Source organism: Saccopteryx bilineata, chromosome 1, assembly GCF_036850765.1.
Source record: "Saccopteryx bilineata isolate mSacBil1 chromosome 1, mSacBil1_pri_phased_curated, whole genome shotgun sequence".
Taxonomy (NCBI): Eukaryota; Metazoa; Chordata; class Mammalia; order Chiroptera; family Emballonuridae; genus Saccopteryx; species Saccopteryx bilineata.
This window is the reverse complement of record NC_089490.1, coordinates 376,034,011-376,050,491: the sequence shown is the minus strand read 5'-3', so window position 1 is coordinate 376,050,491 and position 16,481 is coordinate 376,034,011. Positions and strand designations below refer to the sequence as shown.

At 39.6% G+C, this 16,481-nt stretch overlaps 1 protein-coding gene and 1 non-coding gene across 2 annotated transcripts in view; one reads left to right on the top strand and one right to left on the bottom strand.

The window, feature by feature from the left end:
* Window positions 1–16,481, top strand: part of DCDC1 (doublecortin domain containing 1) — a 433,887-nt gene that overhangs the window by 352,292 nt on the left and 65,114 nt on the right. Inside the window, 1 exon segment of the mRNA XM_066253876.1 lies at window positions 4,783–4,909. Coding sequence (XP_066109973.1) covers window positions 4,783–4,909 — 127 coding nt within the window.
* TRNAA-UGC (transfer RNA alanine (anticodon UGC)) lies at window positions 3,515–3,589 on the bottom strand. Its single transcript has one exon. It is a non-coding gene; the product is annotated as a tRNA-Ala (tRNA).

The following is a 16,481-nucleotide window of genomic DNA, read 5'->3' as shown; positions in this document are numbered from 1 at the left end:
CGTTAATACGATCAATCTCGGACTTAGTTTTTGAGAGAAGAGGTATCTGTCAACTAAAATATTTAAGAATTAGCTTAATTTTTTTATCTTTTAGGCTCAGATGTATCTAGGAGGATATTTTTAACTTTGGTCATTTTCCTATCTATGGGGGTAGAAACTCATGAAGTATCATAAATAGAATTTTCCCTTTCAGGAAAGGCAGCGTTAATAAAGAGATTACCGTATTTTTCGCTCCATAAGATGCACCCCCCCCCGCCCCAAAAGTGGAGGGGAAAATGCCCGTGCATCTTATGAAGTGAATGTTCATTTTTTTTAGCTGCTGCGGGTTCCCGGACAACTAGAAGGGTATTTGAACATTAAAGTCTCTTCTCACTTGTTAATAACAGTGCTAATGGTTGTTAATACTGCTGTTGAGTTTACAATTGTTGAAATATTGTGGTATATTTTGTTAAATATTTTAACACACCATTTGATTCAGAATATTTTTTTTCTTATTTTTCTCCTTAAAACTCTAGATGCGTATTATGGTCGGGAGTGACTTATGGAGTGAAAAATATGGTATTTTAAATAAATAAACTTGCTTTTGAACCTTATTTGGCTACCTGGTAAGGTGTGTGCATATATGTGTTTTCAAGTAAGCCCTTCTAAAACTTGTTTTATAAGATGTTTCTATTAAAAATACCAACTGTTGAACAACAACACCCTTTCCCACGCTGAAGAGAAGAATGGAAAATACTAAATAGAAATAAGTTCTCAAGGAGCAAGGAAAAGGCTGCCTGCTAGCATTGCACGAATCACCGTCTCCACCTAGTGGGGGCTTTCGGGAATGAAGATTCCAAGAGTCCTTGAATGTCCTAATTTATGTTACAGTCATTATGGCTGGGCCTGCTCGTGCCATTACAGTTAAGGGTCTGTCAGCTCTTCATTTATGAAACAGAATATTAAGAGGTCTATTGCTTTTACATCAAAGCTCATGCTGCGCTGGAACTCTGCAGTCTAATGGCCTTTGCTCTGTGTGACTGTTTGTTAACAGTGCAAGTTGAACTTGACCAGTTCCTTGTAAAGACACCCCGATGAGCTGAAGTAATAAAGGCACTGCAACCAGAAGGATGAATCTTTTCATCAGCACCCTGTCCTTTGCCTTACAGTAATATGTCTACTTGCAGCAGACCAATGCACAGCTAAAAACTCGATTGATGTGGCAGGCCCTGGGTTTTCATAGCATTTATTTCAGACCCTCTGGGGACACAAGAGGAGACTCGCAATTTTGGCAACTAATCTGAGAGAAAACCAGGAGACTGTGGTTTCATGGAAGTCCAGTGAAGTCAAGTTGAGAAAGTGTTTTAAGAAAAGGAAGGAGCGGCCCTGGCTGGTTGGCTCAGTGGTAGAGCATCGGCCTGGCATGCAGGGGTCCTGGGTTCGATTCCCAGCCAGGGCACACAGGAGAAGCGCCCATCTGCTTCTCCACCCCTCCCCCTCTCCTTCCTCTCTGTCTCTCTCTTCCCCTCTCGCAGCGAGGCTCCATTGGAGCAAAGGTGGCCCAGGCACTGGGGATGGCTCCTTGGCCTCTGCCCCAGGCGCTAGAGTGGCTCTGGTCGCGGCAGAGCGACCCCCCGGAGGGGCAGAGCATCGCCCCCTGGTGGGCAGAGCGTCGCCCCTGGTGGGCGTGCCGGGTGGATCCCGGTGGGGCGCATGCGGGAGTCTGTCTGACTGTCTCTCCCCGTTTCCAGCTTCAGAAAAATACAAAAAAATAAAAAAAGAAAAAAAAGAAAAGGAAGGAGCATATGTGAGACATTGCTGTTAGTTCTGTCTGGAGAAAACTGTTGATTTTGGTAATGTTAAAACCTGAGCTTCGTTTCAGAGATAAAATCCTAATTCAAATTGGTTTATGAGAAAAAGAGAAGAGAAGAAAAGGAGATGAATCTTTTAAGGAATTTGCCATAAAAAGACACAAAGAAATAAGGCTATTACTGGAGGTGGATGTGGGGTGTAGGGAAAGTTTTTGTTGGTTTGTTTTAGATATCAAGCTGTCAGACATTTTGTAGATGGAATGACCCAGAAGAACAGGAAAATTAATCCTTCTAGATCCAGGTACAAGCAGAAGTGTTGGCCTTAGTCAGGGCACACGTAGCTCGGCAGTAGCAGGAGGAGAGAGCTTCTATGCTGCTAAAGCACAGGTGTTTCATGCCACCACCAACTCTTACTGTACAGGTGCCAGGAATTGTCAGCTGGCTTCTGGGACACCTGGGCCCTTGAACATAAGTTTGAATACTGCAGGTGGTTCTGGTGAGGAGGCTAAGCCATCTCAGACAACTCTCAGGCCCCGATGACCATTGTGTGTGCTAGAAAATGATGGGTGAGGGACTGCTCCTATATTCTCATTCATTAATCAGTGATTTATTATATTAATGAATGTCCACAATTTTATTACTAGGCTCAGTATTACTTAACTGTAGTGATTATTCTCTTGCTAGATGTTAAAATTTATTGACTAATATTGATGTAGAAATTTTACACTTTTAATTTTAAGTAAGATTGCTGTATTACTTTTTAAATTACTGGTAACTGATTTTATTATGAAGCTTAGCTCCCCTTTATGAAATGAATTAGCTAGCTTTTTGTACATTTATAGTTTAGACTATATCATAGAGCATAAAAATGATCTGTTCCATGACCTGTGAAAGTTATATGAACAAGAACATGTTTTCTGTTTTATATTTGAAATCTATGAGGTGTTTTTATAAAAATTCATTTATTTTGATCAGAAATTTTGTATTGATTAACATACATGTGCATAATATACTTTTTAAATCTTTATGCTAAATATTTAGCTCAATTTTTCTATTTGGTTTGTATAATATTTTTATTAATCTAGATTTATATGCAAGAGATTAGCAATTTTTATTTAAAAAACATTTCTTTAATTCATTCTCCTGACATTCTATTGTCTAAATTTTTATTTTTATTTGAATCTTTATTATTTTCATTCATCTATTTTCCATAGGATAATTATATGTAGATAGATTTAAAATAAATTGAGTTGAATGCTTTAATTTTCTGCTCTCGTTCTTAATAAATAAGCATTTAACATTATAGATTTTCCTTTGACTCTAATTTTAGATGTATTGTTTAAGTTTTAATGATAGTTATTTTTGTTGCTATTTATTTATTTATTTATTTTTATTTTTTATTTATTTTTTATTTTTTTGTATTTTTCTGAAGCTGGAAATGGGGAGAGACAGTCAGACAGACTCCCGCATGCGCCCGACCAGGATCCACCTGGCACGCCCACCAGGGGCGATGCTCTGCCCACCAGGGGGCGATGCTCTGCCCCTCCGGGGCGTCGCTCTGCCGCAACCAGAGCCACTCTAGCGCCTGGGGCAGAGGCCAAGGAGCCATCCCCAGTGCCCGGGCCACCTTTGCTCCAATGGAGCCTCGCTGCGAGAGGGGAAGAGAGAGACAGAGAGGAAGGAGAGGGGGAGGGGTGGAGAAGCAGATGGGCGCTTCTCCTGTGTGCCCTGGCCGGGAATCGAACTCGGGTCCCCCGCATGCAAGGCCGACGCTCTACCACTGAGCCACGGGCCAGGGCCTTTTTTGTTGCTTTTTAAATAGATATTGAAGATATATATATTTTTCCCTATCTGGTATAATAGTATTTTGGGAGAGAGCATGGATTTTTTAAATTTCTTGTGATTGCAGTTATAACTTTTAAACTTTCTTTTATATCAAATTTTATTCTGTCATGTGCCACAAGAGTGGCTTGCTTGTTCAATTTCCATTTTAAAACTGTATTGAAGTTTACTATGTTACTGGCAAATGTTACAAATGTTCTAAGCATTGTATAGAAAAGTAGCCAAACTTACATTTATGGTTTATAACAGTCAGATAGTTTATTTTTTTATTTTAGTTATATTTATAAAAAATTAATTTAATTTTATTTTTTTTAAATTATTGGGGTGATGTTGGTTAATAAGATTATATTGGTTTCAAGTGTCCATTTCTATGATACATGATCTGTATATATTGCATTGTGTGCTCACCACCCAAAGTCAGGTATTTTATATTCTTATATGTTACTTAAAAAAAATTGCCTAGTAATTGTAATCTGATGTCTATGTTGGTTTCTCTCTCTCTCTCTTTTTTTTTTACAGAGACAGAGAGAGAGTCAGAGAGAGGGATAGATAGGGACAGACAGAAACAGAGAGAGATGAGAAGCATCAATCATTAGTTTTTCATTGTGACACCTTAGTTGTTCATTGATTGCTTTCTCATATGTGCCTTGACCGTGGGCCTTCAGCAGACTGAGTAACCCCTTGCTTGAGCCAGTGACCTTGGGTCCAAGCGGTGAGCTCTTGCTCAAACCAGATGAGCCCGTGCTCAAGCTGACGAGCTCTGGGTCTCGAACCTGGGTCCTCTGCATCCCAGTCCGATGCTCTATCCACTGCGCCACTGCCTGGTTAGGCTGTTGGTTTCTCTTTGAATGTCTTGACTTGACTTTTCTGTTAGTATTATGATTTATGTCATAGTTATTATAAAATGACTTTGTTATTCTAATTTGCCTTTTGTCTCAAATTCCATTGTCAATTTTAACATTGCCCTTTTTCCCTGATTTTTTAAAATGCTCTTGTATTTTAATATTTTCTGTATTTGTGTCTCTTCTACACAGTAAACTATCAGATTTGGGTTTTTAATTCTTTGCCTAGTTCATAATTAGTACTCAATAAATATTTTGGAGTGATATTTAAGCTTGCTAAATGCCTTTTGTCTTTTCTTTTGTTTTAGGTGGGCCATAAAGCATGCGGGGACCAGTAAGCCAGGCCAGTGGAAACATTCCAGAGTTGAATATCCTCTTTGGAATAAATTTACCTACATGTGGCCAGTCCTTCCCAGCGGCCAACTTAATGAGGAGGTATTGCTTATATGAGATGTGGTCTCTGAGACTTTAGTTTTAAGGGCCAGTCAGTGTTTATAAAAATTTCCATGCAGCTTTTGAATTACAGTTGTTATGTGCAAGAGATTCTCTTGTTCTATCAATTAATTGGAAACATGTGTTTTTGTCTCTGATTATGGAGATGAATTTATTTTTTTCTGGCATTCTGTTTAATTTTACTTTATGTATTTTGAAATTTATACTGTATCTCCATGGTGAACTGAAATATTATCATTAAGTAAATTATCTCTTGAGCTCTGGTGAAAGTCTCAATTATCCAACATTAATAGAAATATATCAGTTTTTGGAGGTTATTTGCCTAGGATATCTTATTTCTATCCCTCTACTTTCTTCTTTTTAATCTTTAATTGATTTTTAGAGAGAGAGAAAGGGAGAGAGATACAGACAGACAGAAACTTCAGTCTGGTTATGTATGCTCTGACCAAGGACTGAATCCACAACCTTTGCATATAGGGACAACACTCTATCCAATCGATCTATTCGTCCAAGGCTCTACTTTCTTTATTTGTATATTCCTCTATTTAGGAGGTCTCCAATAATCAGCATACAGTTAATTTTTAAAAATACTCTGACAATCTTTATCTCTTTGTAAGGGTTTGGTCTTTTCTATTTATTGTAATGACAGGTATACTATATTTAGATTATTTGCTTTTTATTTGTTCTGCTTTTTCTCTGTTTCATTTTCTTTCTCCACTTTTATTTTTGATTGAGTTTTTTATATATTTTTCTCATCTGTTAGTTTTAGAATTATATGCTTTTATTTATGTTCTTTATTTTTCCAAACGTATTAACTTGCATATGTAAATGATCAAATATAAGATTAACAAGTATACTTACTTTACTCTTCTATCAAATAATTGAGAACATTAGGATACTTTAACTTCAATCATTTAATCTGTAACTTATACACCATTATTGTCATATATTTTAATTCTATGTCTTTAAAAATGTTTACAGGATATTAACATTTTTGTATGTAGTCAATATTTACTTAGATTTATCCCAAAGTTTACTTCTTTCTTCTTAAATTCCTCTGACATCTCAGTCCTTCCAACTGGGGTTACTTTCCTTTTGGCTAAGATACCCTTCTTTTAGTTACTGTAGCAAATGTCATTTCTACTTATCTGAAAATACTTAGCAAGCTAACAAACTGAAGGACTTCCACCTTTCATTTTTGCTCTTGAAGAGTCAGCTGTTATTCTAAATGTTATTCCTTTAAAAGTAACCTGTCTTTTCTTCCTGACAGTTTTTTTTTTCTTTTAGAGGGAGGAAGAGAGAGAGAGAGTAAATGAGAAAGAGAACAATCGATATTTTATTCTGCTCATCTATGCATTTCTTAGTTCATTCTTGTATGTACCCTGACCCGGGATTGAACCCACAACTTTGGCATATCAGGACGATGCCTTACAACTGAGCTAGCCAGCCAGGGCCTCTCCCTGACAGTTTTTAAAATCTTCCCCTTTTTTTGGTATTCTTTAGTTTCACCATAATATGCCTAAAAGAAGACTTCTTTTTATTTTTCCTGCTTGGGGTTCTTGAATCTTTGAAATGGTATCTTGCATCATTTCTGAAAATTATCACCCATTATCTCTTCAAATATCCTTTCTTCCATACCCCTTACTCCAATTTTTTTTTTACTCCAATTTTTTTATGGCAAAACTCTGATTAGGTATATGCGAGATCTCATTTTGACCGCCATGTCTCTTAACCTCTCATATTTTCCTTTTTAATTTGCCGCTTTCTGAAATATTTTTGCATCATATTTTCTTTTCTTTTTTATTGAATTTATAGAGGTGACATTGGCTCACAAAACCATGCAGGTTTCAAGTATACAACTCAACAAAAACATCATGTGTGCATGCATTGTGAGCCCATCGCCCAAAGTAAAGTCCTTTCCCCTTTGCCCACCCCACCTCCTCCGTACCTCCCTTTCCTTCCGGCTAACACCACACTGCTGTCTGTGTCTATGTGTTTTTGCTTAATACCATTGCCTCCTTGCATCCAGACCCCCAAATTCCTTTCCTTCTGACAGCTGTCAGTCTGTCCCATGTATGCATGCCTCTGTTTCTATTTTGTTCATCAGTTTATTTTGCTCATTAAATTTCACATATAAGTGAGATCATATGGTATTTGTCTTTCTCTGGTTGGCTTATTTCACTTAGTATAATAATATCCAGGTCCATCCATGCTGTCACAAAAGGTAACATTTACTTTTTTATTTCTTTACAGCTGAGTAGTATCCCATTGTGGAAATTTACCATATTTTTTATCCGCTGATCTACTGATGGGCACTTGAGCTGTTTCCAGATCTTAACTATTATAAATAATGCTGCAGTGAACATAGGAGTGTGTATAGTCTTTCCAATTAGTGTTTCAGGTTTTTTAGAATATATTTCCAAAATTAGAATTTCTGGAACATAAGACAGTTCCATTTTTAATTTTTTGAGTTAACTCCATACTGCTTTCCACAGTGGCTGCACCAGTCTACATTCCCATCAACAGAGCATAATGGTTCCTTTTTCTCCACATCCTTACCAACACTTGTTTGTTGATTTATTGATGATAGCCCTCCTCACAGGTGTGAGATAGTATCTCATTGTGGTTTTAATTTGAATCTTTCTGATGATTAGTGATGGTGAGCATTTATTCATATATCTATTACACGTCTGTATGTCCTCTTTGGAGAAGTGTCTATTCAAGTCCTTTGTGCATTTTTTAATTGGATTGTTTGTCTTCTTGGTGTTAAGTAGTATAAGTTCTTTATACATTTTAGAAATTAACTTCTTATCTGACGTATTATTGGCTAATATGTTCTCCATTCAGTGGATTTCCTTTCCATTTTGTTGGTTATTTCTTTTGAATTCTTATTGTAATTTTGTTTAATGAGGGGAGAGGTTCTCTTGTTAGACTTCCAGCCTTTGCTGTGCCCTTAAAATTCTCTCTTTGCCCTTCCTCTGCCAGACCATGGAAGCAGAACTTCACTGAAGTTGGGAAATTTCTCAAGGTAAAATCCAGCTTCAGCACTCTATGTCTCTGGGTCTCTAGGATGTCTGGCTCTATTGCTAGGTCAATGATATATTCTAAAAGATTTTTTTTTACAGGGACAGAGAGAGAGTCAGAGAGAGGAATAGAGAGGGACAGACAGACAGGAATGGAGAGAGATGAGAAGCATCAATCATCAGTTTTTCATTGTGACACCTTAGTTGTTCATTGATTGCTTTCTCATATGTGCCTTGACCGTGGGCCTTCAGCAGACCAAGTAACCCCTTGCTCAAGCCAGCGACTTTGGGTCCAAGCTGGTAAGCTTTTTGCTCAAACCAGATGAGCCCGTGCTCAAGCTGGCGACCTCGGGGTCTCGAACCTGGGTCCTCCGCATCCCAGTCCCACGCTCTATCCACTGTGCCACCACCTGGTCAGGCCTAAAAGATTTTGAAAAAACATTTTATCCTATATTTAGTTGCTTTGTCATATTTTCTGCTTTCAACCAAGTTTTTTCTTGACCCTGAAAATACAATTTCCTATACCTCCTCACTGATTGAATCAATGAGTTCTTGGTGTTTTAGGGGAAGGACTGATGGGTGCTGACAGCAAGAAGTCATTGCCTAAGGCCCTAAAGATTTCCATATGTTTAGACTGCAGTAAAGCAACAGTCTAGAAAGCTGGGTATGTTGAAAAGGAAAGGAATTCTCCAAAATGCCAGAGGTGTGGGTCGGGTAGCTTGAGCCAGTGACTAATTGACTTATATGTCTAAGATCAGGGTTTGAAGCAATAGAAGAGCCAACGTGGAGGCCCAGGTAGAGAAGTGGCACAGAGAAACCACACACAGCATTAGACCAAGTTAAAAAAAAAGAATTGTGCTAATTATAAGTTTTTCTTCAGAGGCTCAGGAAGGGGAGAGGCTAAAATCCAGGGAGCAAGAACAATACTTATTTCTCAATTGGTGGTGAGCAGGTACTATGCCCTGCTGGTTGCCCACTGGCCAAAGAGGACAAGAGCCACATCCTTAGGGGCCTCTGAGGATCAAGGATAAGTACCCACATATAGACTATGGTCCCCCTTTCTCAGTGGTATTACTGAACCTTCATCCCAGAAACCACAGTGAGGAAGGAGAAAGGGAAGGTATATTGTTGAAGGGAAACAACAGTTCTGGTAAGAAATTTGAACCTTTAATTTGACTCTATATGTATCCAAATGTACAGAGCTAAAAAAAAACAAACCAAAAAAGACTTTTCTAAATTGGCAGAAACTGGGACACCTCTAATTGGACTACCAAGTTTCCCACCCACTTAATGGAATGGGAGGACAAGGGTGCCTCAGAAATAGTGTACTTTCTTACATGGGGAAAGAGAGAAAATTATAATTACTACATATACCGTGCATACACTTTTTAACTTCGGTATACAAGTAAAGTAATTCAGATAATTAATTAATTTAAATGATGAGTAGTAATTATGTTTAGAAACCTAAGTTAATCAGGTTCTTTTTTAATACTTGCCTTTAAAAATAAAAAATACTTTCAAGAGTCTGGGATTTGACAACTAGATTATTTTAGGGATGAAAATGAATTATTCTAAAGTTCTTTAGCTATTCAAATATTCAAATAGCACAGTAGTTTTGGACCAGGTTGTGTTGCAGTGGAGAACAGTAGCTTTTGGGCAGAGTGAGAAAGAAGTCAGCCCTCACCTGTAAACCGAAGGGAAAGAACTGAGGCACTAAGTTAGCTGAAGTGAAACGAATTGACCACGTGTTACAAAATGACTCAGGCTATGAGTAGCTCTTGAAATCGTTGAGAAAGAGAAGAAAATACTCACCAAGCAAGGAACACAGTTCTCATTCAAATTGAATGTGACCTGTTTCACCTAAAATCTTGATATATTTTACCTGAAGAAACCATATTCTCTTACAATTCCATTTCCACATAATTTATTTATTAATCAAGAAAATTTTATTAGTGTAAAATTATATTATATATTTATAAGTACAATTAATATTTTGCTTGGAAAGACTTCCCATTTAAATAAACTACAATTAGAAATGTGACATATTGTGGGATTCAGAACACTCTGGTCACTGTAATCATGTGTATTATTTTTATTCTAGATTGAGCTTTCCAAATTGACTACTTATCTAATCATTAGTTATTATATATTTAGGCAGTGAAGATAGAGCAAGGAAGGAGACAGACACAGACTCTGCCTTCATAGAGCTGACAGTTTAAGAAATATAGACTGTGTGTTGCAAAGGAAGAAGGCAGATGGTGAACAGAGGACAAAGAAGGGAGAAAGAAGAAACTCGTGCAAGAAGTCTGGTGTCGCAGAAATCAAGGCTATTTGTTGAGCCAGTTCATTCAGTTATAAAGTCAGTGTAAGGAAAGTTAGCCAGGCTGATTGAATGATCCTGAAAATTAAGTCAGAATATTGAACTTAAGAAAATCATCTAAAAAAACATTATCCTGAGTGAGACTCAAATTCTTGTGTTAATTCCTGAATAAGATTACTTTTCAAAATAGAATGAAAACTAAGGGGAAAGCTAGGAAAATAGGGACAATGGGAATTATTTCTGTGGTGACTTGGACTACATTAATATCAAACTATTTACCACTCAGTGGTGACAGTGAGCCTGAGATCCAATTTCATGCTGTTCTTAGTTTTAAATATTATTCATCCTAAAAGGCAATTGATACTATGTTTCAGGAGCAAATAGCATTTAATGATATTTCAGGATATCAGTATTTAAAAAATATGTCAGAAACTTCTAAAAATAAGATTAATGAAGTATTTTGGTGTATTCTGTGACAAAGTTCACTGGAGTGATTTCCGGAACTCAAGTTATTTTCTCATCGCTTGGGGAAAAGGTTGTCAAGTGAGAAGCTCTACTTCTAACCTCTTAAAGGAGGTAAGGATTTTCATGTTCCAGAATGAAATTATTACAAAATAAATGAGTCTGAAGAGGCTTAAGATTTTAGAATGAGCCACTGAATAGCACTTTTAAAATTTCTAAATTAGTGAATTAAAATATATCCATTTGGAGGGGCACAGGTTAAACAAAAGAAAGTTAAAAGTACACATTTTATTAATCTCTTAGAAGATGATGATAATTAACTGTAACTATAAAGGGGAAAAAATGGATACGTAGAAAGGCCCAAGAGAGAAAATTAAAGAATCTATTAGTTAATTAATAATAACTAGATGAAGGAAGGCCAATTTGACTAAGAATTTAGGTCATTGGTTAAGAGCTGGTCTCCCAGAGAAGCAGAGGGGGCTGTGGTTATGAGCAGGATGAACAAGCGGATGATCCAGGCCAGGGAGCCCTGTGGCCCTTCAAGGCCTCCTGACAAGGCATCTGCACTATGGAGTGGTGTGAACTCAGAGAAAACCACTAAAAAATGAATGGGAACACAGGAGTACAACAGAGACAACGGAGAAGGGGAAAATAGCACTCCAGTCGGTTTAAACCATGCTTTTTGCTGTCCTTCATTATCCTGACACCATATTTCTCTATTTCTATGATGGACCAACTAAAAGTTCCTTCAACATTAGAGCAAGGGTTATAGTAACCGAAAGGAAGAACTGCCAATGAGAGTGCATATGTTTGGAAAGTTTTGAATCCCATGGAATTTTTTCGTCTCTTTGGCTTAGTTTTCTGTGATGTCTGATGTTAAAAAGAGAAGATCCACCTGATAAGGTGGTGGCGCAGTGGATAGAGCATTAACTTGGGTTGCTGAGGAGTTGGGTTCGAAACTGGTTGCCAGCTTTAGCATGGGCTCACCTGCTTGAGCATGAGGTCACTGGCTTGAGCATGGGATCATAGACGTGACACCACAGTTGCTTGCTTAAGCCCAACGTTGCTGGCCTGAGCCCAGGGTTGCCAGGGGTCACTGGCTCAGCTGGAGCCCCCCCCCATCAAGGCACGAATGAAAGAGCAATCAATGAACAACTAATGCCGCAACTAAGAGTTGATGCTTTTCATCTCTCTCCCCTCCTGTCTGCCCCTCCCTCCCTCCTCCTCCTCCTCCTCCTCCTCCTCTTCCTCCTCCTCCTCATTCTTCTTCTTCTTCTTCTCCTTCTCCTTCTCCTTCTTCTTCTTCTTCTTCTTTTCTCTCTCTCTCTCTCTCTCTCTCTCTCTCTCTCCCTCCCTCCCTCCCTCCCTCCCTTAAAAATAAAGAAGACTCTTGGGCTTCCTTCATCCAGCTGGAAAGCCAAGGAAGCAATCTGAGGTTGGCGAGGCTACTGTGATGCCAAAGCCAGTCTGCCATGGTTACTACCTGTTCTAAGACAAGTTTAAGAAATGAAAGCATCTAAACAACCAGGAGCTAAGACAGCACACTTCCAATATGTTCATCGGAATTACAGCATGCCTGGGATATTGAAAAGAAAAAAATCGTAGTTCTGTGTCCTAACTCTATGAACTGACGGTTCTCACGGACTGATCTTCAGGAGGAATCTTGTTTCCCTTGCCTTTTCTTTCCATGATTCAGAAAGAAAGAAAGGAGGAAATATTAGCTTCTTCATTCTGAGACTTCAATGTGACAGTTATTTTTTGATGAAAAGACTGTTTTCTTCTATCTCTCATCTAGCCAACCCTTGCATCATAAGAGTGTGTTTAAAAGGTTGATTCTCGGCCCTGGCCAGTTGGCTCAGCGGTAGAGCATCGGCCTGGCGTGCGGGGGACTTGGGTTCGATTCCCGGCCAGGGCACATAGGAGAAGCACCCATTTGCTTCTCCACCCCCCCCCTCTCCTTCCTCGCTGTCTCTCTCTTCCCCTCCCGCAGCGAGGCTCCATTGGAGCAAAGATGGCCCGGGCGCTGGGGATGGCTCCTTGGCCTCTACCCCAGGCGCTAGAGTGGCTCTGGTCGCGGCAGAGCGACCCCCTGGAAGGGCAGAGCATTGCCCCCTGGTGGACAGAGCGTCGCCCCTGGTGGGCGTGCTGGGTGGATCCCGGTGGGGCGCATGCGGGAGTCTGTCTGACTGTCTCTCCCCGTTTCCAGCTTCAGAAAAATACAAAAGAAAAAAAAAAAAGGTTGATTCTCTCAGAATTGTTTAATATCTTTGTTGTAGAGGAGTCACAGGCCCGTCTTCACTCCCCCAGCACCTCTCACATTAATTATAACCTAACTGCAATAGGAAAACTTCAAATGGAAATACACAATGAGTTTGTCATAACCGTTCATATTTCTTTTCAGTAACAATACTAAGGGACAGTGACCCCCCTGTTGCTCTGTTCATAATAATAGACACATATCTAAATAAATACTTGTTGTCTGCTCTTTGCAATTTAATTTCCATACAGGCCAAAGGTTCTTAGTGGAGGTCAGGGATATTCTAAAACTAAAACTTCATTAATTTAAAATTTGCCTATTTAGATGTGTGATAAGTTAGCCTTATTGTACTTCACTCCAATAAAGACTTTTAATAAGCAAATATTATATTAAAATATAAAGGAGGCCCTGGCCGGTTGGCTCAGTGGTAGAGCATCGGCCTGGCGTGCAGGAGTCCCGGGTTCGATTCCCGGCCAGAGCACACAGGAGAAGCACCCATCTGCTTCTTCACCCCTTCCCCTCTCCTTCCTCTTTGTCTCTCTCTTCCCCTCCCGCAGCCAGGGCTCCATTGGAGCAAAGATGGCCCGGGCGCTGGGGATGGCTCTGTGGCCTCTGCCTCAGGTGCTAGAATGGCTCTAGTTGCAACAGAACAACGCCCCAGATGGGCAGAGCATCGCCCCCTGGTGGGCATGCTGGGTGGATCCCCATCGGGCGCATGCGGGAGTCTGTCTGACTGCCTCCCCGTTTCCAACTTCAGAAAAATACAAAATATATATATATAAAGGAAAAAAAATTAGCCTGAAAAACGCTCTACTTGTGAATTTTAAACATTGATTTGTACTGCTTTTTCCCTAATGGCCGGCAATTAATGGTATTTACTTATTTGTCTCACAAATCAGAGGATTATAATTAGATGCTGTTTCAGAATATTTCATCTTTACAACTTTAAGATATTATAATATATTCAAAACACATTTTCCTAAACTATGCAATTGTTCAGTGTAACTGCAAGAGTCCAACAATATTTTTAAGGGAATGTAAGTCGGTAAATTATTGCTTTTTGTCCTAGCTTTTTAATCTCTTCTCCCCTTCCACAAACGAAGGACCATTGCATTGGTCTGTGTCGGTTTCGCAGCCAGCGCCGCTCTCCAGCCCGTGTGCACCCTTGTCTTTGTCACGTCGGGTGGACACCGCCAGGACCCCAGCGCCACCTCTGCAGCGATTAGCTGAGCCTCTGCCTGCTCAGCATGACTTGTCCTTTTGGAAAACTCCTTCCACTTTCAGTCTCTGTGGTTGTGGTGTCTTCGGTGCTACTACTTTTTTAGGGGAGGCAGGCCCAGGGGGCAATGGTCTGGGACGAGCAGGGAAGAGAGAAGAGCCAGAGTGAGAATGTGGGATCAAGCTGTCCTCCAAGGAGCCAATTAAATGGCGTTCTTAGGAGAGTCTCCCTTGGAGGAGAAAGAGGAAAGAATTTATCCATAAGCTTTCATCTCTCTTTGATCAGAAGTTTGCCAGCGGTGGGTGGTGGCACAGTGCATAAAGCATCAACCTGGAACACTGAGGTTCCTGGTTCAAAACCCTAGGCTTGCCTGGTCAAGGCACATATGGAAGTTGATGCTTCCTGCTCCTCCCCCCTTCTCTCTCTCTCTCTCTCTCTCAATCTCCCCTTTCTGAAATGAATAAATATCTTAAGAAAAAAAAAAAAAGATTCAAAAGAGCAGGAAGTCTGGTCCAAAGTGAACTCATGGCCATTCACAAGATGTTCTCAGGAATGTTGGTCAGTGATAAGGAGAAAACAGACACAAAGTAGGAAATATGGAGTGTTGGGAAATGGGGCAGGTCAGGGCAGGGTTTGGAAACTCTCAATAGACCTAGGAACGCTTTTTTTTGAGATGATATTTGACTAAAACCCCGAAGAACAAGCAAATCCAGGAAACAAGCATGCCAGTAAATGCAGAGGTCCTGAGATGGTGGTTTTGTGGAACAGTGATGAGTGTGGCAGCAGCAGTGAGAGTGGGGGCAGCAGCAGGGCATAAGGTCAGAGAGAAAGGACGGTGCCAGCCACATGGGCCTCAGCCGTTGGAAGACTGGCTCTCACCCTGAGCTGGGAAGGCACTGGAGGATTTGGAGCAGAAAGGTGACGTGATCATAGAATGATGGGGCAAAAGGGGGCTGAGATAGGAGCAGGAATACGCAGGTAGAAGCCTTTTGCAATCTCTAGGTGAGAATGTCTTGGACCAAAGTGATGGGTGCGGAGCTGACGAAAAGCAGCTGGGTCCTGGATATGTTTTGAAGGTTTCTCCTTGTTATTAATTTAGAAATCACTAAATAAGTAATTAGAAAAAATCTTATGTTGAGAAATTTGAAAAGATATTTTAATGAACTCACAGGGCAATAAAGAAATCATAATGAAAAATTTTAAAGGAAATATTTGTAATCCAAGAAAAAAATGTGTGAGATGCTGCTAAAACATACTTGAAGGAAATTGATAACCTTAAATGCTTATATTGAAAAAGAAGGGGGGGAAGAAAAGAAAAAATAGATAGGTTAAAAGTGTAATGAACCTGACCAGTGGTGGTGCAGTGGCTAGAGTTAACCTGGGACCTGAGGTTCCATCTAGGTTTGAACCCCTGAGGTCACCACTGTGAGCGTGGGCTCATCCACATGATCTCAGTGTCGCTGGCTCGTGCCCAAAGGTCGCAGGCTTTACCCCAAGGTCTCCTCCTGTGTGGTCCCATCACGCCTCATTCATACTCTGTTGCTTTTGTACTTACTTATTTAATTGCCAGTTTATTCTAGCTAAGTTTCTGAGCACCCACTAGAAATTCCTTAAGGAAGAGTATCCTGTCTTGTTTATAGTTTTATTTCAAGTGTCTAATACTGTGCCTGCAATATGGTAAACAACATTTAGATAATAGATAAATTATTAAACATGAATGTATTAATAAATGAATACAAATGAACTGAATTCTACAACTGACACTTGTTTCATCATCTCCCTATGTTTTTTGGAGTGTTCCCCAAATATATTCTTCATTGCCAAATACATTTAGATTAAGATAATGTTATTTCAGGTTGTGAAACCACTTTTCATACATTCTTACTTTCCTCATATGAAAGATATTTCAAACATGAACAAAAACATTTTAGGTTAATTCAGTTCTATTTTACTAAAATGATGTTTATCTGAAAGGGAATAAATCTTTCATGTTGTAATACAACACAGGTTTTACATACACTTAAAAAACTGCTATCTTTTGCCCTGCCTAGTTGGCTTAATTTAGCGGTTCTCAATCTGTGGGTCGCGACCCCGGTGGGGGTTGTGACCTACAGGTTGAGAACCGCTGGCTTAATTGGTTAGAGTATTGTCCAGAAACTCCAAGGTTGATGGTTCAATCCCTGGTCAGGTCACAAATAAGAATTGACTAATGAATGCAGAAATAAATAGAACAACAAATTGGTGTTTCTCTCTCTCCCTCTCTGTTTCTTTTC